Source organism: Cyanistes caeruleus, chromosome 6, assembly GCF_971803275.1.
Source record: "Cyanistes caeruleus chromosome 6, bCyaCae1.hap1.1, whole genome shotgun sequence".
NCBI classification, from domain to species: Eukaryota; Metazoa; Chordata; class Aves; order Passeriformes; family Paridae; genus Cyanistes; species Cyanistes caeruleus.
In genome coordinates this window covers 42,572,418-42,596,523 of record NC_141706.1, presented here as the reverse complement: position 1 = coordinate 42,596,523, position 24,106 = coordinate 42,572,418, and the positions used below count along the sequence as shown (strand labels likewise).

General features: G+C 35.3%; 1 protein-coding gene across 6 annotated transcripts in view; it reads right to left on the bottom strand.

Annotated features, from left to right (window-relative positions):
- AKAP6 (A-kinase anchoring protein 6) overlaps positions 1-24,106 on the bottom strand; it is a 258,048-nt gene that overhangs the window by 33,623 nt on the left and 200,319 nt on the right. For all 6 annotated transcript variants that reach the window (XM_023929184.2, XM_086894836.1, XM_086894837.1 and 3 more), the window contains 2 exons: positions 13,304-13,450; positions 9,699-9,923 (listed from right to left, as the gene is read on the bottom strand). In XM_023929184.2, the coding sequence (XP_023784952.2) occupies positions 9,699-9,923; positions 13,304-13,450 (372 nt within the window). The remainder of the gene's footprint in view (positions 1-9,698; positions 9,924-13,303; positions 13,451-24,106) is intronic.

The window sequence follows — 24,106 nt, the reverse complement described above, 5'->3', positions numbered from 1 at the left end:
TTCTTTGTTCTATTCCTTATGCCTATTTAAGTACTTCAAAATATTTGTTTGTAGGAATACCATTCAATGGTCTGTTATTTAGCTCATACTCCCATGTAACTAGTAATATGTAATATACTCCTCTTCAGAAATTAAAAACACTATTAAAATTCCAGACGTATAAAACAATATGAAGATTAAGTTACTATAAAAGAAACTATAATAGCTTACAGATTGCTTGTATCATTACGAAAGCGCTGGTATCTATTACAGTGTCTCCCTGGAATAAAGAATGCACTTTTGGCAATAATCTGTTAAAAAAAAGTGCCCATTATTGTTAAGATGCTCCTATCTTAACTCTAAACTAGTGTGCAATTACAGGAAGATAACTTTTAAAAATCAAAGTAAAACAGTGTTGGATGAAAAGGAATCTTCCCTACTGAAATACAACATATCTTTTTCAAGCCTTATTTTTCTTGTGTTTCATACATGGAATTAGATTAATTTTTAAACAGAAGTATTTTAGAGCTATATACTACACAACTGGAAGCTGAGGTTAACTTGGTTCCAGGGAATAAGCCATGTCACTCAGATAGAAGAGCCAGAGAGGGTGGCAGGATGATACCTTTTTCTAGCCTAGGAAATTCCTTGCATGGGTGTACATCAATACCTGTAACTCTCAAGCTGAGGTTCAGATGTTAATATTTACTTACTCCCTTTCTTAATCTAGCTCCCTCATAGGTGGTAGATGTGTATTTTTGCTGTCCTTGTGCAATGGGCCTGGTATTTTCCAAAATATAGTGAGAGCTTACCCTATTCTGAATTACAGAAAAACATGTCCTGCAGTGTATAGGTATTACCTTTTTTATGGGAAAGCAGCGAACATAAAATAAATTAGACTATTCTTTTGGAGGCTTTGGAACAGGAAAGGGGAAATAAACACATGTAATAAGTAAGGAAAAAGATTTCCTTTGGCTTTTTTCTTATGTCAATGAAGTAAAGTTTGCTTGGATACAAAAATATATAGGTTGAGCTGTGCCTCGGTAAACTGAGGAAAATAAATTGTGATGTTTTCATGTCTGTCTGTATACGCACAGAGACAACAAACAGGCTTTTCCAGAAATTCTGTTCTTTATCTTATTTCCAAAAAGCAGTGTATCCTCAGAATGGATATACATTATTTCACCTTACCTTAAACATAAATATACTGACCCACAGTTTATGGTGTCAGTTCAAGACAATACTAAAAATCCCCAACAAGAGAAGCCACTTAGAGCAGAATCAACCAGATCCAGGCAGCACTGTGGTGAGGTAGGGTCACCCCTCTCAGATGTAGGGTAGCTAGCTCAGTACTTAACTTGGTACGTATGATTAAGCGATCACATTGACTAGGGAAGTACATGCCCCTCTCTACTCAACACTGGTGAAGCTGCCTCTCAACTCCTGTTCAGTTCTGGTCCCCTCTCCAAGAAAGAAATTGGGATGCTGGAGCATGTCCAAAGAAGGACGATAGAGGGGTCTGGAAGGCAGATCATATGAGGAGTGGTTGAAGGAGCTGGAATTGTTCAGCCTGAAGGAAAGGAGGCTCAGGGTATCTACAACTACCTCTCTACAACTACCTGAAAGGAACTTAGTGCCATGGTTTAGTTCACATGGTGGTATTCAGTCAAAGGTTGGACTTGATGGTCTTGGAGGTCTTTTCCAAAATTTACAATTCTATGATTCTATAAATATGTCAGGTTTTAAATTAATGCTAACTTGCTTCTTGTACAAGTTAGACGGACATGACTGACATACACAGTTTAGTCCCAGGACTACAAGAAGGCTTGAATTAGAGGGAAGGACAGAAGAAGGTGATTTGGCCAAAATTAACTGTGCATGGCAGTCAAAAAGCTACGGGTTATCAAAAGCCAAATGTGTGGCCACAGTGACTGTTTGTGATGGTCTTAGAGACTCAGAGCTACCCATACTATTGCACCTTCAAGTGCCACTCTTCCAATGCCTGGACAATAGCATTGGGGTGAGAAAAATAGACAGGATGGGAGAAAAGGGGCCATAAAAGAGACCTTCACTTCTGCCTTCACTAATGCTTAGAACATAATGAGGTTGCTCTTACTGTGACCAAAATATCCACGTGACCAAATGATCCATTGTGACCAAAAAATGGTCCATGAAAATAAGCATCAATGTGATAAAGGGAAAGATGGTTCCATAAGAATGACATTGCACCATCAGCCATCGATAAAATGCACAGAAAATCCATCAGATTAGGGGCCAGGCCTTCAGTTTTGTTCTGAGGCAAGGAAATATAGCTCTTGCCTAACATTAAAAGAGTCATCCTTCGAAGGACAGAAATCCACATACTATTTTTTCCCCGTTGACTTTATGCAGTAAGCATAATCTAAGCCACTCTCCCATCTCTAGAAATATGGTACCAGTCTAAAAATCTCATTCCTGACTAACGTCTCATACTTGTGATACATAATTTACCTGATAAGGACTGCAATAAACACTAAGGAATATATATTGAAGACCTGTTCTTTTACACTCATATTCTTACTCATACTAAATTACACTTTACCCTGCAAACAATTCTACTAAAATCAATAGATTTCCTGGCAGTATGAAATTATTTTCAGTGTAAGTAAAGGTACCCATACAGTCCATGATAATACTCCCTACTGGGACGATGGTCTTTTAATTTACATACAAAGACAAAACTTGGGAAAACTGTCCAGTTTGAAACCAAAATTAAGCAATAGTCTGCTAGGTCAATGATCCACCAATTAAAGAAAAACCTCATTAGTAGGATTTAATGGGTCCAGAGACACTATTCAATCAATGATCCACTAATATTGGATAGATTTGCACCTGAAAATGCAATGCTATGACTCCAAAGGGGCAGTTATAGACAATCAAATAAATCATCTAATCACATGCAATAGTACAAAGTGAACCTTGATGGAGACAGTGCAGTGAGTTTTCTTAACCTGTCTTAAATTCCCAGTCCATGCTGAGCTTTTTTTCCTACATGTTATCAGTAACAAAGGTAAAGCTTTGAGGCCAACCAAAGTACCAGCCCTCTCTGTAAATTAATGCAAGTCAGTCCTGGCTTATTTTTAGGGGAAATATTTCATTCTCCTTATGTTGTGTCATCATCTGCTTTCTTCTCATTTTCCTTTTCCAGGTTGATAGCAGCAGAAGAGAATGATTCTGGTTTTGCAGTAAATAGGTCTTCAAGGCAATAGCAGAACAATAAGCAGTCTCATTTTCAAAGAGTCATTTGGATGGATCAAAAGAAAAAAAAATCAATTATATCTTCAATCATAGTGAAAATAATAAGTGATAGAACTCAGAATGTTCTCTCAAAATAAGCCATTTTTTTTTACTTCTACACATATTGCTCTTCAGGAGGCCATGACTGAGACAGGGAAATACAGCTCAAAATCTGTAGGTGTCATTGATATGAAAGTCTTGGGAAAGGAACCGTAAGCCCTTTGTCACGATGAAATTTCAAGTTTTACTTTGTAATGGCCAGTTTGGAACAGCTTTCTCTGTAAGCCAGTGTCTTCTGTGTTGCTCAAACTGAGTGAGATCTGAAGTCTCTCAAGCTTACCCATGACAAGAGAATTAAAAATAGATCCCCGGTACAGTAAGAAAGACAAGGACAAGGGCTCAATTGCCTCCTCACCAGTTTCAGTTAACAAGATGGTTCAAATGAGCACCCTACTGCACATCCAGGAGGACTGAAAGAGAAATTTGGGCTTAACCTTTCTGGAAAAGAAATAAACCTGTAATTAGTGTAGAAGAACCTCACAGATATCAGTAAATCATTCTAAGTTGGAATTGCAATTGTCTCATCCCCAAGTCCCTCTGTCCTAATGATACTCCTCCTGATGATTTGTGATTTGTCTCAACTAATGGAGAATGTGAGCCTGAGCTAGTCATTTAGAAGCTGGTGAGGCACCTCTTCTCCATAGCCTAAATTTTAGATATTTTGGATGCCTAAATCAGAATGGATTAATTGCATCCTAAAAGTACTTTTCTCCCAATTATTAGAAAAGAAACTCAGAGAAGATCTGTGCCCTGTAGCTAGTCTGTTTTAACATATGCATATTTTAACCCATGCTGTTTGTGGGGCAATCTTCTTGGTATATCAGAAATAAGGGGACAGTACATAAAATAGACCCAAGAAGTAATCAAAATATGATTTTTTGGCCTAAAAACAGCCACCAGGTTATTCTCTGTCCACCAAAGCATTCAGTATATTGCTGTATCTGATCTCAGTTCTTCCTATTACTAGAGAAACCTCCATCCCACATCCCAGTCTTAATCCAGAGCTCTTCTGTCTATTTCTCCCAGCAAAGGGAGTAATTGTGGGGGGGGGAAAGGTTTAGACAACTAGATATTATTTAAGATTAATTTTTATGTTTTGATTAATCAGAAAGTAAGTAAGAATGTAAAAGAACAGAGAATTTAAGGTTTAGGATTCACAGCCAAAATTAGATGATGGAAAGAAAACTGTAATCTCAGCAGAGCATTTATTCCTGAATGGGAATTCTATGTCATATCAGCGTTGCCTTAAATAGGGAGAGCACACAGTGAACTTTTTTTCAGTGAATAGTAAGTATACTAAGTTAAAATCTGAGGTACATTAAATATCTAAGTGTTCTGTGTTTATGTGTATTTGAATATATACAGAGTATTGTGCATCGATATTTTAGTATATTAAATCAACTTAGAGATACAATCATGTATTGTATTGGGGCCAAAAAATATGTATGTGAAGCTGCTTTAATATAAAGATGTGGCTTCCCATTTCAGTGGTCCAATGAAGTGCTACTTTAGGATGGTAGGTCATGGAAATTCAGTCTGAATTTGCTTCAAACCTTTGTGAGAAGCATCAGGCTACATCCAACTTTGGAATTCTACCTGTTTTTGTACAATTTAGTACTGTATGGATTTCTGATTGCTAAAATTTAATCCAAACAAAATTTGGGTAAACAATTCTTCATCTGTGAAAAGTTTTAGGTCTCTGAAGTCACACTTCTTTTGGACTTCTTTTGAGAAATTTATTAAAACTATAACTTTTTTTTGGTCATCATTGAGGTGTGAAAAGGATTAAATCCATCTTGACTTCTTTTGGACTTTCTGTGGGAGACTGTTTTGCATACTTTTGTTACATGCATATTGAAATTCTGTAATTCTTTGATTGCAGCTCTGCCAGAAACATCATTCTAAAAACTGTAAAGGATCCAAAATGCAGTGGTGAAAGCAATTCCTGATACCTCTAGCAGGAAAGCACTTTCTTTAATTTCTGTATCTCCAAACCTTTATTCAACATTAATAGTTTAACTTCATTTTGGCCATAATCATACATGCTCCCAAACTCACTTGTGTTTTATTTGGCTGATGTACATTTAACTGATTTTTTTGTATGAAGTACAGTGCTGACTCTTCTACAAACTTTTCAGTAAATATAAAAAAGCACTGTAAAACATATTGACTATTAATTTCCAATGCAAGCTATATTATATAATAAGAAAGTTTAGTTGCCTTAGGCACTGGAGAAATAAGAGATGTTGCTGAGAAATACTTTTTATTTAAAAATGGCACTACATCATCGGGTATGCTCAAGTCATAAATGTAATGGAAGATGAAAACTTACAGTTCTGAATGGCTCTAATCATTAGAAATAGTTACAAGCATCACATAATTTACACTGTTTACAAGGCAAACAGAAATGGCAACAAATAATACTAGCTGTGGAATTCAATAAACCCTTGACTTTTAGAAATTTCAAATGAGAAGAAATTTTCATCATGTTTTGTATGATTAAGCAGTCTGATTTCTTTAATGGATATATTGACCAAAGTCAATGAAAACCACAAGCTTTCAGTACTGGTGAAAACCAGGACTATTTTTGTTAAAGACACAAATAAAGATTTAAGAGACAGGTATGACTCTATATAGCATGTTGCTTATTGCTTCAAATAAAACCTGATCAGAAAAATGACATGAAAAGCAACATTATTTTTGCCAAACACAATTTAGTGGAAAATCTCTGGTAAAATCCTGTTCTGAAAAGGAAAATCTTGTTCCCCATCCAAGTTTGGAGGAGAAAGAGAACAGGTTCCTTTATAAATCTTGCTACTGAAAACACTAGAGGCTTTCCTAGTCATACATGATTGAGAAGGGATTCTGAGACAGACAGGTACTCACAAATCTAAGCTTATTCTTGAGTATCTGGTCTGTGAGCCAAAGCCAAAACAGCTTTTTGAGGCTGATCATTTCTCTGTATAAAACACTTAAAGTCTTAAGTTTTATTGCAAGTGACAGAAATATATGACTAATTATTTAGGCTCCCTTGCTGCTTTTGGAGGGCACTTTGCAGAGAAAAAAAGCATGCTTTTTGAAGTCCCAGACACATAAAAGAAACATGGCAGACCACTTCTACTGACAAGCTAACAGGCACATAAATTTCTGGCTAGAACTTACTCAAATGAAACTTAGTAAAACTTTCATGAAAGAATGCAAACTCTTTTTATTATTGCTTCTCATTCTTTACAGCTCCAAATCTCTCCTGACCCACAAAATAGCTGTACATTGTTAGTCTAGGAAATCAGTTGTGCCAATTATCAGTCTCATTATATCTGGTATTTCAGGGGCTAGAACTATGTGTTTACCTGAGAATCTCATATTTCATTAAAAAAGTAAGATCCTGGATCTTGCCCTCATGGTTTTCTGTGGAAAGCTAGAAAACATGAACTCAAGGGACTTAAAGAGGAATAAAAAGCATGAATAAATAAAATAAACATGTTTGTAGCTATGACGAGCTCAAGAATATGAAGTATTTTTTTATTATTATTATTATTTTCTTCTACATCCTGTGTCTAGTCTACATTTTGTGTTGCAACAGAAGAAATAACAGGAGTCAGACACCCAGGCTTCCCTCTTTACAGCTCAATATCTTGTGTTCATTCTTTCTCCTTTCCTGAACAGAAGCTGTGCTTAGGCTATACTTGACTTTCTGTGAAAACCTTGAAAACTGATTTAATCTCTATGTATTTTATTTCCCTCATTTCTAAAGAGGGGATGATAACAATACCTGCCTTAAATGTTTAGTGGGGCTTAGTTCAGTAATGTTTGTGCAGCATGTAGAACTCCTTGACTGGACAGTACTATAGAAATTCTAAGTATTATTATTACAGAGGAGTGTTCCAAAAGAAAATAATGGAGTAGCCAATTCTTTAATAAAAAGAACGCTCAAATTTATATGGCATGATTTTCTATAAAAAAGCCTAAGAAGTTGAAATAGTTTCTTACTAGTGAATTTAACAACTACTCCTTCCTCCACATTGCTCTCATCTTGGGTCCCAGCTGCATATGAGCTACACATTCAATTCATCCTCCAGTTCCAAAATGGAAGGAAAACACCCAAAAAAATGGAATAACTGTTTTTCCTAAGGCATAAGTGTAATTTAAAGCATAACATTATGGAATGAAAATCAACGGCATTGTTGAGTTTATTTTATTAAAAATGTTTCCCTGTGTACAGTGGCTGTGTGTATTGGGATGGTGCATCACAGTAAATTTCCATTAAGAAACAATGATTCACTTACCACAGTGAAAGCAGTAATAAGGTTAAATTCTTAAGTTAAGTGGAAAGTAAGTCAAACTAAACCCCAGCAGGTTTTCTACTAGTGGCATAGCTAATGTTTTTGAAAATGTTCTAAATGTTCTTTCTCAAATATATGTATTATACATTGCAGTATTGTTAATTATATCCATTTTCTCTTTTATACACTTCCCCAGGAGATCAGTGAAGAATGGAAAACTTACTTATAGTGGATTTCAGATTTAATGAGACAAAGATGGTTCAATATATATGACAAAATGATGTGCTCTCACCATATATGATGGGTAATTATTTTTTATACTCTAATGGCTACCATTTTGAAAATAATTAATGTATTATTTGTGTAATTAATAGATAGTCAACCAAGTAAGGAAGTACTCTGGCTACATCATGGTAGGTGATACTATACTGTTTAACATCTAGCCTTTTGGTTAACATTTAACCTTTTGGCATGCTATCATGTCATATACGTATTAAAATATTTGAGAGATTTATGCACAAAATAAGTAAGATTGGTATGGTATTTCTATGTGTGTTTGTGTGTGTGTGTATATATAAATTTAGATTTTAAAAAAAATCTTGCCTGAAATTAGATTTTAAAATATGTAGTTCTGCACTTAAATAAATGCCATAATTATCTACAGAAATAAAAATGTCCAGCATTGCCTATGGAAAATATGCATCTATTGCTGTGAAGTTCTGCAGGTCTTTCAACAGTCCTTCCTAATCGCTCGCTTTGAAGTTCGCTGATAGATCAAACAGAATCATCATTACCTTTTTCCCCCATTAGCAGAAAACTGCAAATCATTAAAAAATTAGTATTGATGTCATAAGAAAACTTAAAATTGCTTTCAAATGGACAAGTTCAGGAGCCTGAAAACCACTGACTTTATCTACATTGACACACACTTCTCATTAATCATCATGATTAGAATATGAAGAGTTAAGGAATGACTAAGTGGGAAGGAAATAATATTTCTGCTGTTGTTTTCTTGAACACTTTTACAAAAAAAAAGAGGTATATTTAGAAGTGTTGGCAACATACTCTTTGAGGTGTATATTTAAGAAATTGTCCATCACCTTGACAGTGCTGTTGTTCTAGACACCCTGGTGTACTAATGGAAGAGAAAAAACCTCTTTACCTCTAAAGCTTACAATGACTTGTGATTCCTTTCTTATTCTTTGGTCAAAGATCACTTGTAGAGTAAAGCGACCTGTAATGATGACTCGGATGAGGGTTTATTTAGAAACCATGAACAGAAGAAAATTGCACAGTTCTACCAGGTGTGTTTGCTAAATTAGCCCTCTTTCCTGAATGTTACTACTACTTGTGGGAAATGGAACAAAACATGCAACCTCTACTAAGTCGATTGCAAAGCTGAACACTGGCCTGCGATTGAAAGAGCTTATCATCTCAATAAAGCATTGTGGCTACAATCTTTTCCATCCTTTCTATAAATCTTCAGGCTTAGGCTTAGGCTGTGGCCTAGATTAATGCAAATCTCATAGGGTATATGTCTTTTCCACGTATATAGTCACCACAACCTTGAATGTTTTCTCATGTATGCTAAATTTAGCTCACTGTAATTGTTACCTCAGATAGACTGTTCTTGACTCATATGTGCAGAGATATAGGTTATTAAACTGATGATCACACAAGACCTTAATTACCTTATGCAGAGAGTGAAATTCAGAGTGAAGCTTTTGTGATAAAATTCAGCTGCTTTTTTTTTGCCCCTCCCCATTTCAGGGGGGTTGGAAATAGATCATCTTTAGGGTCTCCTCCAACCCAAACCATTCTATGATTCTATATTTTACAGTAAAGTCAAAGGAAAGAATACTATTGCTTTTGCAACTGTGGTGCAATTAGCCCTCTAAAGCCTCCTTTAGCAAAAAGTATTTCAGAAATAAATATTATTGTAAGGATTCAGTAAAATAAACATGAGCGAACACATAAATGAAGATGAAAATATATAATTAAATATACACATGCATCACATTATGTTATGCATAAGCTAAATATTTCATCCCACCATAAAGAAGAGTTTCTTTACGAAAGCCACGATAGTTTTTTTATTACCTTAAAATATTGCAGTTGTTTCTCAGCATTCATTGTTCCTTCATTTTCTTGTCTCAGACAGGAATTGAAGATGAAAAGCTCTGTATCTCTCAGCCACCCTTTCAGCTCTTTGATCCTGACCTCCAGCTGCCTTACCAGGCTGCCGCTTTCAGGCGAGAGCAGGTCACGTGGACCTAACCCACTGTGCCCTACCATTGTGTCTTGGATCTTCTCTCCTAGGGTTTTCTAATGCATCAGATAAAAAAAAAACATAGATTATTATGTACCAAAACATATATAGGTTAATGTGCAACAAGAAAAATCTGTTAAATGACTAGAGATGTGTTTTTTTTAATAATTATGACTAATATCAACCAATTTCATTCTTTGTTTCCTTGTTTCAATACATTTCAATTTTCGTACCCTTGTTTCTCACTTATACTGTTCTCTCTGGGTCACCGACTTTGCTAGAAGGATTATAAATCAGTGTTTAATAAGAGTAATTAGGTACAGAGGAGACAAAATGCTTCATAACTTTGTAAACTAGTTACTCTACAGAATTTGTCTGTGGCTTTAAACACTTATGGCCTTAAGAGTTGCTGGTTTCTAGGCAGCAACAGAAAATATGACAATCACTGAGTTCACCAGACTCCTACCCAGGGTACCATTTAAATTTTTGGAGAAATACTGAGATTTTTTTTTGAGGTATGACTGCTAGGTTATAATTCCCATACATGTAACCCTGGGGCAGTTAGGTGACAAAACAGCTGGTTTGTTTTTAAAAATGGATGAACTCATTCAGACAGCAAAAATCCTCACTGCTCCTGAACATACGGCCACATTTTAAGGCGACCAAATTCGAATTTCAGTTCTCTGTGTTAAGCATCCACTTTAAGATAATGGACCAGAATAAACGTTCACCTCTTATTGCTAATGAAACTAATTTACTCCCGCTTTTCAAAGTAGTATTTCTAATAACAGAATCACTGAATAACATTTTGATAGTGGACGCTGGGTGCTTAATGAGTATTCTGAAGAGGCCAGGGATAGAAAGTTACCTTCCTTTTCAGTATTTTGAAAGGCAATCCTTTAACATCACAAGAGAGATGTGCTGTTGCCTGCTTCCTCTATGCCAAGCAGTATTTTATCTGACCTATAAGAGGCTGTCAGGCTGACACTTATTATAAGCACTAGATCTGTGTTACTGATTGTAGAATATTGAATATACACTGACACTCACATCCAATAACCTTTTAAACTGATAATTAGACGCGGTTAATTGTTGTAGCATGAAGATACAGTTTTAGGTGACCCAGTATGTCTGTCTGTTGAAAGTGAATGCTGTAGAAAGTTACTGGAATATAATTTATAACAATGAAATTAGCTTCCAAAAATAAGCTTTAAAACACGAATAAAATTAGAGCAACAGATATTAATCTGCTATGTGGCATTCTGTAAATCACGTCTTTAGGAGATCATAACTGAAAAAACATGCTTTCTTGGCAACACCCTTCTATTTTCATGGTGCAAATATTGATAATTTGAAGACCCTCAGTGGAATCCAGCACTAGCTATTGTTTTTATGCTGCAACAAAAGTAGCAGCAGGAGGTGAAATCAATGCCCTTGGAGGGTAGGGTCACAAAAAAGAATTTATTGCCACTTTTTTGTTCTGGAACAGTTTGCAATCATAAATTCTTCATAAACAGAATACTTCAGAGAATGGTCCGTCTTCATAAATATACGACAGAGGACATCAATTTCATTTAATTCACAATTTGTGTCAGCACAGCAGATGCCAATGCCTGCCTTGATAGGGTTGTTTAATATGCAATTGAGACAGAGTAATATTCAGCACAGGGGACAAAATTTCACAGATTAAACTGTACGCACCACTGACATTTCATTCTAATGTATTTCCATTCCACAGTGTTCACCTTAGATGAAAGTAATATTAAAAACCATATCCCTCTATTTTGCCATTGTTAGAAGTTAAAATCCTTGTCTTTAATTTTTTTCATGCCAATTAAAATGTAATCATGCCAATTAAAACAGTATGTCTAGTGCTGTTAGTTTCTGCAGAGGTTTTTATTAAATTAAACAAAACTCTATCAAACTCTGCTTATTATTCATGAAACTGCATTTAGCAGAAAAACTGTAATAGTTATATTTTATTTTTTTGTAAATGCTGAAATTAATGGTAAAACTTAATCTGGAGGTGTATTTTGATTTTAACATACTGAGAAGCAAAGGGTTTCCAATTTTTTAAGACAGTTTTCCTAGATTATAAGAATTACAATCTTATTTCATAGTTTTAGATACTACCAGATTGAATCAGTGCCACTGAATTAAGATGATTAAATACTCTGAAATTCATAAACGTAAGGCTTACATCTGAAATTATTTTAAAAATAAAAGTTGTCATGATCAGATGTAAAAGGCTGGGTTTGTGAATCTTTTTTTAATCAGTAAATTTATTAATGATCAAACAAGATCAAAATGCTTATGGTGATGCTGCAGATTAAAATTTAAAGTAATAAGCTCACTGGTCATAAGGCAAATTTTAACATTTTCTGACAATTTGCACATTTAGAAGCAACTCTGCTTAACTAAAAAGCCCCACCCTCTGAAATGGCTATTGCATTACCACATAACCTTAAGTGACACAACCCAGTATTAAAAATGCTGTTGGCAGGTTGCATGTATAGCTTACTCATAAAATATTAGAAATACTTTTTAAACTAGGATAATAGCATGCAAAACTATGCAATGTATTGCTAATACCACACATCTATAATTAATCATTTAAAGTAATTTATAAATTTATCTTACCCTTGATTTGAAGTGAAGGCAATTAAGGAGAGAAGTGGATGGAAAAATATATAGTTTGACCTCTCTCCCTCAGCTGTTTTACAACAATAGGACAATAGTGTCTCCTGCACAGTGCCATCACCGGTCTCTGGGTAACAGAATCTCTATATTGCTTTTTTTGCCAGATTCTTGTATCTCACTCTTTGGCTGAGACCCAGCCCATCATAGCGTGAAATGAATTACATGAAACTTTTTTGGCTTTTATCAAAAGTGAGATGAATACAACAGCATGAAACATATCCTGGCTGTATTCTCAGCTTCAGGTATGCAGATTTGTACTGAATCCGTATATTTGTTTTTGAGCCATCAGTGTGACCTGAAATATGCAGTGACAACCCCACTTTTCATCTTAAAGGTATAGTAAATAGTTAAACAGTAGATGTCTCTAACATGTACCTTCAGAATAAATTCTATTAACATTCACTCAAGCATGACAGTCAGTGTATATCAGATATACTGCATTATAGTTGACTTGGTGCATACCCGTAATACATGGCATATTTTACTTACATTTTTTATGTATTAAAGAACTAAAATTATTAAAGTCAGACAGGAGACAAGCATGGAATAAAAAAAATCAACAGAAGAGGAAAAGGCTATGGAGTTTTTATAATAGAATGAGTAGCTTGTTTGAAATGTACGTGGTGGATTGAAAGAGAGAGATATTTGTGCTCCAAATTAGAAATCAGACAGACAGTGTACTTCAACACACAAAAATGTACACATAACCCACAAACAGTAATAAAAATGCAAATACCCCAAGCAGTTCCCATTTTTCATTAATTGAATCCACTTTTTCAAGGAGATCGTTTGGTAGTAAAACACCACTTTTCTTCAGAGCTTCAACCTTACTAAGCAGTTCCATCTTTTTTGGGTGCCTGATTGACATTTCTACATTGTATCTCTAAAATGAAAAGAAAGATATAGTATTAGTTGCTGTAGAGAGTTTTCTCCATAAAAAAATCAACTTTAATTTTATGTTCTTGGTTATGCCCGTGCTTTGTTTGACATTTTCTAATTTTATTTTTTTAAAGCACAAACTTCTCATAACGTAAGAGATTTGGGTACCAAGCACGTAGACTTCTGGGTGACACATCTATGCAGGCAGTTAGCAATTGATTACACATAGTAATGTTCACTCTCTCACAATATTCACTTGTACAATAATACCCACTAACCATCTCCCATCTGAATCTTGGTCTGCTCTTGCCTCATTCATGTTAGTGGTATCTTATTTTTAAAATATGCTACTTTAGGAAGTTACACTGAGGCTCTTCATGGAAAACAAACCAAAATGAAACAAAAAACCCCAAGGAAATAATTTCATACTTATGTTTCCTCTAGAGTTTATTTATTCTCTCTCCTATTGTGTTTTCTGTGTAACACATGGGCCTGAAAATGTGAGTTTGACCTTCGAAAAACAATTAGAAATAGATCCCCTAAAACACAATTCCAGTTACTTGATTTTTATTGCATCAACCAACAGGAACAGTGAACTGGCCCACATTAGAGAACAGCCACAATGTTAATGTAGTCCAATAGTTTCTTCAGGTTGAAAATACCTTCTATTTGTGTGCACTGCTATTTATTGTTTAAAAAAAAAACAAACAAAAAAACAGAGAAAACAGTTACAAGACTGAAAGCTTCTCTCAGAAATTCTTTCATAGGACTTTCTAAATATTTAGGTCTATATTATTTACATAGTCTATAAAAATGTATATTAATATACAGAAGAATTGGAAAATAAATATTTTTCTTAAAACTGTATTCTCCAAAAACCTGACTTCTCTATTACGTATATAGTCATTACAGTGTTTAATTATGTTTTCATACTTGTACAGTAAATAAAAAAAAAAATTAACACATAAGCATCCACATATATGTACCCTCCATATAGTTTAGCTAATTAAGTGTGAAAAAATTCATTGAAATGGAACTTCTGATATGGCCAAAAATGTGCCTATTACTGGAAGAAGAGAGTTCAGCACATATACTAGCAAAGGTGTTTACAAGACATACATAAATTATGCAAAGCTATTAGAAAATTGCTTCCTAAACATTAAGCTTTCTTTGCTTCAAATTCAGTCAAAAAACCTGCTATTGCAGCTCGTACTGAAAATGTTAATAACTGGGCTAAATATAAAAAAATTAAACTGGAATTATGAATGTTTAAAACATGGGTGCCTTTGCCAGATCCAAGAGCATTCTCTGTAGGAAAACAAAGAAAAAATACAATTGCAGACAGCTTAAAGAAAATAATAAAGGTGTGAAATCACTGTTTCAGCTATCAGGTTCTCAGCATTTCCATGCATATGTTTGCATATTGTTAGTTTCATATTTTAATCTCTCATTTACACAACACATGCACATCATTTGTATTATGTAAACTTCAGCAAATATTAGTCATTTGTGGATCATAGAGCAAATGTTTTAAATGAGGTGATTTAAACCATTTCTCATTATTAATGAACACTGATCAGGTGTCTGCGTATCCAAAATTGCATGAATATGCATGGTAAAGCCCAAGGAATTGTTTATAAAGAACTTGCCTTTTGACACTCGGTGTGCTGTAGCTGAGGTTTGAGATGTGTACCACTGTAGGCAATACCTACCAGGTTGGACACTAGGGCTGGACCCACCAAGAGGCAACACCATTTTATTTGACTGATGTGTTCAACAAGTACGATTCCTGGTCCTGTGTTATTGCCTTCTCGGCTAGAATGGCTGCTGGAGGAGATTACAATCTTCTTTATGTAATCTGATGTCTATTTAAAGATGATATAGCAGAAAAGGATTTGCATAATTATTTCCATAAGTACATGTAATATCAAAGGGAATCCAGAGCCCAATTTGCTAGGCACTGAAATCCAGTACGTGCGACTCCCTTTCTTTTGTCAAGTGAATTAATAGACTGAGGGAGTCCTCTAGCTGTGTGTCACTGGTGCAGGCACAGCCACTTACTGCTCATCACCTGCTCTAGGCTGGCACCTGCTGCTGCCTGGGCTGGGGCTAGGGATGTTCCTGGGCAGTGCAGGGCTGATGATGAAATAAAACACACTGCATGTTTCATAACTACAATGCTCTTGTTAACTTAGAAACTGAAGACATTTCATTTCATTTTGGACTAGATAAAATAATTCACTGCTGCATAATCCAAATAGTGTGACAGATGTTATAAAAGGTTATTACATTAAAAACTAAATAAGCTAGGTTTTATGTACGTGCTGTCTTTGTCACCGTGTAATCTACTGTATAAACAAGCATGATAAAAGTGCTGATTGATAGAAAATGCATTATACAGTAACAGTAAAAGATGAGAGATTCCAGTTGATTATCAGTTGTACTCGTATATGACTGAGAGTCAGTATTGTTTCACTCCTGGATATTTAACATGCAATGTGTATTTTAACTTAAGGGAAGAGCTTAATGTACAGGAGGTAGAGTTTGAGAACTGATAACATGAGATGCTATTGCTAATGCTATTTTTTAATCCATTAAACACCTACACTCTGAGCAGTTGCATGGAAAAATTAGCTACCAGCTCTATCAGTGCTGCACAACCCTAGACTGGTAGGACTACTTAATCCTGTGGTGAGAAGATAATTTAATCTAAAGATTCATTCTTTCCTTGGCTTTAAGTGAGCAAAGACTGCTCTATTGTGACAGCCTGTGGATGTTATGATATAGATTACTGTTTAATAGCCAAAAATGAGATTAAGGAAGTTAAGATCACAGGCTTCTCACAATAACCTCAATAATAAATAAATGGGTAATATTTTATTTCCCACAACACCTGCCATATAAACTGGGAAAAAAAAAAAACAAACAGCAATGTACTGGAAAAACTGCAAAATATTTACAGCATGATTAGCTGTGTGCATGCATGCCTGGTTTTGTGTTCCCGAGGACACTCAAAAGAAATCCAAAACATTGTTACGTAAGTTAAAGAATTTGGCCTTTTATTCCTTCTCTCAATACGATCAATACTTCTCAAAGGACAAAGAAAATAATTGAAATAAATGCAGTACCATTTATCCATGAAGAAGTTTGGCAAAAATATTTAAGCCAAAAGAAGTTGAATTCCAAAACAAAGCAAGTTAAAACCTTACTTCCCCTGATAAAAACATTTTAAGAAATCCAGGCAGGCTGATTGAGACACATTTTTCGACACTTTATACTAAACTGTGCTTTTTCTCTCTTTTTTTTTTTTTTTCCTAAAAAAATTATATAAAACATTTTTTGTGTGAAAAATCACACCCGAAAATTCTGTCCAAATGGAGACTGGAACAATGCCTTGTAACAGTGTTAATTGTCACCATGGAAACCAGAAGAATAAGCCATTTTGAAACTGGTATAGAAGGCACACATTGAGCAACTCAAGCATTTTTCAGCCTCCCTCAGTGTTAAGGAACAAGATGCCTAGTCACTGAGAGGTCAGAGAAAGAAATCATCATGAAAGGTTCGTAGATGTGCACTGTCTGGTAAACAATAAAAAAATCTGTACACAGTTAACAACTCTGTAAGACTGCGCACTGCATCTTTCAGAAAGAGAAACACCACAAAAAGATGATCAGGAGATCAGCAGATTCCACCCCTTGAGTAAAACTTTAGGGCAATATTATGCGAACCTTGTCCCTAAAGCTCCCTGGGAATTCTGTTGTTGTAATAAAACTTCAGAAGAGAAAAGAAAAAAAAAAAAAAAAGCCTGCATGATGGAATTCAAAATAATGCTCTAAAAGCACACAGAGAGATTAAGACATCCATTGTAAGACTTTTGTATGGTGCTTCTGTTGGTTATAGTGAAAAGAGACCAGACATACTGAACACACAGTGGAGCTATGGCTACGAAGTACAGAAGAATTAAGCCAATGAACTTTCTCCATTACCGGAATAAGGGTGTGCTATTTGTAAATGTTCTGCATTCCATCATTCACATGCTAACAAAGTATCTTCAGTCAGATGGCACTGTAGGATATACAACTGAGATCGGAACTGAGTGACCTGCAACCTTAGTTTTACCTGCATTGAAATTCTAAACTTTAAAAATTTGCCATTTGGGGTGTTTTGACTGTGGCAGACAGCAATAAATACAGACATATACTCTCGGTGAAGGCATGTGCATACACAGTCAGCAATGGCTCACATTTGTAATATATACTGCATGCATAAAATTGAGTAAATAATATTCTGCAAGCAAATTCATCAAATATGTAACAAATATATATACACATAGATATATACATATATATATAGTATGTGTGTGTGTATATATATATATATATATACATACTATATATATATGCATATGTAGCAATATTTGTCCATCATCTCTTCACGCACATTCTCATTTTGCTTTCTGGATAATGTTTGCACTCTTCATGCTAGGCTTCATGGTGGCCCCTTAGGAAGCCCATGCCTAATGCCATTCAGTGGTGAACAAAGAGTCTTTTTATTCCAAAGTCCAGGGTCCAAAGCTCAGCTGTATACAAGCAAAGTGAAGGAATCTGCTAGAGGCCAGCCTACCCTTCACAATAGCTCTTAATGCTTCTACCTTTTTGGTACTGTCAGTGTGAAACATTTTAGAAACTGTCCAGAAGCTTGATTATATTTCTTACGTTGTCAATACCACTAGAACCTCTGGACAACATTCAAGACCTGGGCAGTGTGATCTGTCTAGATGAAAAGCAAGTTCCTGTTTCTTGCAAACTTCATGTATTTCTGTATTAGCAATTTACGGCAAATAATTGCACAGAGAAATTATAAAGACTCCTACAATTGTCCTTGTAAATTAATAATAGGCTTTCTTGATTGGGATAAATTTGCTGCTGAGCCTTTGGAAAAATTAAAAAGTGCAATGTCATTTAAAATTGCCAGAACTCACAGAGCAAATTACATCTGAGGTTAAGAATCAGTTTTTCCTCCTCTAGTTTATTCCATTTGCATGATCCTGAAATCATATTACATTGGCTATGTATTGTTAATTGGACATAGATTGCATTATCTTTGATATAAATCAAACTACAAATATTAAAATGAATTGCAAATTCTGTAATAGAAGATCATAAAACAATCTTTTTTAAGTATCTCCCATTAATAATTTAATTCCAATTATATCACTCGGAAAACTCAGGAAGGAGAGTGCTAACTTATTTCCATTTGCCTTTTCCCCTTACAAATAAGCACAACAGCACAATATGTATTTGTGTGAGAGTGCATGTGCATATGGGTGCACGCCTACAAAACAAAACAAATCTTAGCACTTTTGTCTTAAACCCCTACAGACACCTTAGGTTTTTTTGTGTCAGAAACTAGCAAATGCAGATTACATGTCTGCTATGCATTTCCTTCTGTGGCAGCTTGAGAAATAAACACATTGAAAGAAATATTAAGCAACTTCATGAACTGAATTTTGCCTGCATTAAAAAATTACGCAGTTGGTATTCATTGTTCTGCCTCTTTTTTTCCTAAGAAAAGTGATCCAAACACTTTAAATTTTACTATATATGTAATATCTTTTTGAAGACTTTGTGTGCCCTTTAATGAATTTATATTAAATATTTAATACTGTTTAGGGCATATCCACTACTACCAAAAACAGTTATATTCCCAGCAGTCCCACTGTTTCAGGCAGAGGGCTTGATTGATCCTCCTAGCCTGAATTGAGTAGAATGAAAAGAAGCAGTTGGAAAATAGCTGCAATCATTTAATGCAGATGACCTCTGACAGGCTCACAGCTCTTCTATCTGAACAGAAATTTGCATGGGGTCTCTGTGCAGAGGAACAATGTAACCTAAATGGTAGACAATCTTTATTCTAATGAAGTGGGTGTCAAGGTCAATGTAAAACTGCAATGATAAATGGTGCACCACTAGGCAAGAGAAGTTGCATAGGCATTGTAGTGCTTTCACATTAATTGAAGGCTGAAATGCACCGAGTGAAAGCACAAGACTCTCTTTTCACCATAATGTGTTAATGCACAAATGTTTAAATGTTTTATTCAAGCCCTTAGCCTGTTGGCACAAATCTTATTGCAAACAAAAATACAATAGTTGGCCAATAACCAGAAAAATAGAACTTTTTATTAGCTTGCCTTATTTCTTGAATCCCTAACAACTTCCACAATCTACTCAGAGTACCAAAAGAATAACAAGTCTCCAGACACCTAATGTAATTCCCATGATCCTTTTTCTATTTAGGATATCTGTCTTTAATTAGTTCCAAACAAGCAAGCCTTTAGACAACTCTTCATTAGATACCATTCCCAATGAACTAACTGTGAGAAGAAAAGTCATGCTTCAATATTATTATTTCCTAGATTCCAAGTTTTCTTTTAGTATATAGTTAACATCTCCAGGTGCCTTTTGTTCTCTCAAAGAATTAGACCAGTAAAACTGGGTTTTGTAATGCAAAGAGTTGTGTGCCTAGAGTGGGGACTAAACTACAATCTGTTATTGTGGTTTTGTCAAAACTGCAATACAACTATAATTATGGTACTTCATCAGTCGATCAAGCAATTTGTGGAAGGCAGTACATTTTGTCTTATAAAAATGAGGAGGACAGTAAGCTGCTTTTTAAAATCCTGAGCTGCTTAAGCTTGTTAAGGGTATATTGTTTGCTAATACACTCATTAGCAGCCAGGCATTTTAACTTCATCAATTAAACAGGAAATGGTGTTGCACCATTAGTTTCACAAAATGCTAAAAAACAGATAGCAGTCTACCTAAATAGTTAAGAATTTTAGGAATCATATTTTAACCTGCAAACTGCATTATACATTTCAAACCATTTTTTATGCACCAACATATACATGGGGAGTGTGTAGGTCTGTCTGTCTGTGCACGAATGTAGGTGGTGAAAGCCCTGCAGATAGTTGTGAAGCTAATTATATATATCTACACACACATACACCCACTTAAAATTTCCCAAGTCCCCTTAGGATTGCTGCTGAAGCACAACGTCATTTCTTGACACCGATGAACATTTACTCATCTGAGTAATCCCAAGGATGGCAGAAGTTTATTCCTGTGAACAACTAACAGCTCTCCTGGATAACTAACAGGTTCACAATATGGATGACAATTTTTGAGTATTTACCAGTTTTTACACTTTTAGGCTGTTCTGTGCAAATAGTTATTAATTATATGATTGGAGATATTAGATGAGGAGCTATCATTTGTTATTAAAGAGGATCTGCAATGCTTTCAGTTTCTGGGGATCTGTGAGTGGCATGTACTATACAACACCATTTCTATTTTACAACTCGCCTGAGCAAGGGAATTTTCCATATGGAAATCAGTCTTCAGGATATTGCAATTCAGAGAATAAACTCCAGTGGGGGAGTGGGGGTGGGGGATGGGAGAATTGTAGTGTAAAAGAAAAAAAAACCCAACCCCAAAAAACCCCACGTTAGTGATGAAACTGTTTAAAAAACTGTACAGCTTCATCTGTGTGTGATTTGTCAGGTCTGAAGCTTTGACGTGCCCAAGGGGCAGACCCCAGCGGGGCGCAGGCTGCAGAGCTAAATAGCTGTGAAAGAAGTCTTAATGTAGGATGGAATTCAAACTAACCTTGACATGACCTCGGGAAAAATATGCAAAAAGTAAAATGAATGCACTCTGCAAGATACATCCTAATTTTGTGGCCGAGCTGGTTAGTTTCACAAACATAACTGGGACTTTAAAAGCAAAATAAAACGCGAGGAAAAAGGGGAAACTTCAGAATTCAGAGTAAAAACTCGAGCAGGCATGGGGTGTTGCTGTGGAGGCATATGAATCATTTGGAAACAATCCAAATAAAAACCAACACCGAACAATATTGTTGTCAGCCTGTCTATTCAGGAAAATTGTTTTTTTAGGTTGAATATAAATGACACAAAGCCAAGATTACATCATTGCATTACAAAGTCTGTTGTGGCTTTTAGCCGAACAAGCCCCATAGATCTACTGGCTGATGGCAGTAATTCAGTAAGAAGTTTTAAAGGCTTGGTTGTTTTGGGGTTTTTTTTTCCTTTTTTTTAAGCTTTGTTACTCTAAATATAGTGGAATTTTGTTCAAATATTGATTATTTAAATTTTTTAAAACCACATCCCTGAGTTTGTTCTGCAAGCTTACTACTTTATACAAATAAAAATTTGAATGGGTATATTAAGCCTTTATTTGGCTTTATTATGCATTTGGCCTTATTATGCATTTAGCCTGTCTTGCACAGTGTTCAGTTAAGCAGGAAGACATCCACCTTAATATAGCAGCCAAGAACTGGCTTATTCGCTAGATATATGGAAATTGTAATTGAGTGTCAACTTGCGTTGAAATTCAATCCCATTACCTTCAGAATGCAATTTTGTAGCAATACCAGTTATTTACTATGCTATTAACCAGTTTTTAAACATAATTAAATTCAGAGAACACATAGCCAAAATACAGTTGTTTCAATTCATATGGCGAGGGTAATCCAGTACGAGGTGCATAAGAGCCCGCTAGATCTGAGATGGCCACCCACCTACAAACCAAGGCAAACCCTGGCAGATGATGTTAGAACATGCTGCCCCTGCACAGGATATAGTGCAGCTCAGGTCAGGCCACAGAGTTGGTACTCTTCATATTTATCTATCTTGCAAACCATATATTTTTACTGGGATCTTTGGCTGATTTCTGAAGGAATTTCTGATACTGGTCTTGCGCTGCTTGCAACGATGCTGTTGGTTTTGAGTTTGTTTTCATACCTTGCACCAAAGGTGTGACTTCTGATACAGACAAATAACAGACATGCTTAACATATTAGACGTTGATTTAGCTAAATTTACATGTATGTAGTTGCTTGGAGAATTGATATTAAATTTTAAAGAATGGTGCTCTTTAGAAATTAATAGCTACTATACTGTCGGGTTAATGCTCAGGTATATTTTTTTGAGGGAAAAAAATCCCCACAGAGTAAGGGAGATTCCAAAATACAACTGTATTAGTAATACTAACTGTATTACTACAGTTAGTCCATTATTGAGCAGAAAATGCATTTGAAGGTGGAGAAAAAGTTTGGCCTGGAAACAAAAATGTGTAGTTGGAGCACCATCCTTGGCTAGATATTCTTGAAATCTCATACTGATACACTTTTACATTTACATTTTTACAAAATAATATACAACATTGTAAGATTATGGAGATTTTTTTTGAGATTTTCAAAGAAAATCATTTATAACCTGTTATTCCCTCTTCTGCTAAGCTGTGCCTGCTGTTGCAGTATGCATGAAACATAAAATTGGAACTCCTCTACACAAAGATTTAATTCCAAATGCACCTACTATTGTCAGGCTGTACGTTACAGGCATCATTCTGTTTTGAAATGGATGTTCTTGTGCATTTATCTTTCACAGACTGGCTCTTCTGAAGTCCTTATTCCTTTGTTACCCAGCTAGAATGCTAATGGTGATCAGTAATATCTTTCCATGAGAGAAGCTTGACTGAAAATCTACAAATAAATTATTCGCTCTTCCAGCAACACTACTGGGATGTGTTTGGGGGTAGAATATCTCTGGATCCGCATTTTCTTACCTATTTGCTATACTTTTTCATGGGAGAAGAGGTTCCCCGCTGGAAAAACATCCAAATGGAAATTGAAGATTCTCAAACCAACAGAGGACTCAGTCTCCACCAAGGTACAGGTAATTCCACAAAGATCAGTTCACACATCACTTAAGGCACAGTGGCTTTAGTAATGCAAATAACGACCTTGTCAGCTGTGAGCAAAGCAAGTCATCCTTGGCCTGTGACAACAGCCCTACAGTCTTCACAGGCTGGTGAGCGACCTCAAGGAGAGAAAAACTCTGCATCTAGCTTGCTCAGTCTCCAACTTGAGAACATGTGGATCTTAGTTCCCACTACCTCTAGTATCTAGAGTAACAACAAGATTTTTAAAGTAATCGAACTTTTTCCTATGCCACAGAACTTACACCTGTTTGACTGCTCATCCAAGTGCTGATTGGAAAGAGTGTTGACAGCAGATTTCTCAATTAGCCCTACAGCTATAAAGAAAAATGTTATTTTTATTTTAAATGTAGATCCTGTACTGTATTAAATAAAATGAAAGCTATAGTTTTTACAATGTGCTATTTGATTTTTTTTTCCTTATAATGTCCCTTGTGTTATGTCAAAGTTGGCACATGCAGCAGGTCCATGAGGAGTGCTAAAAGGTCTCCACTATCTAAAACACTGGCACACACTGCAATTCCTTTTACAGCAATACCATTACAATGGTATCAAAACTATCGCAAAACTCGTTAAAAGGTCTTATTGTTAACTGCTTATGATCATCTGCAGACAGCCACACTCTGAACCTTTCAAGAGGCACAGCAAATAATGGTGATTCTCTTTTCCAGTACACATTAATGTTACTAAAACAAAAGGAGAAATTTGGCATTATCATTATCAGTTTTTACAATGGAACAATCTCATTTTAGAAGAATTTTATAAGTTGTTAAGAATTCAGTATTTAATTTCTAATATTACTCTAGGAAAAAATATAGTACTTTTCTACAAAAGAAAAAATATTCTCATGTTATTTTTGT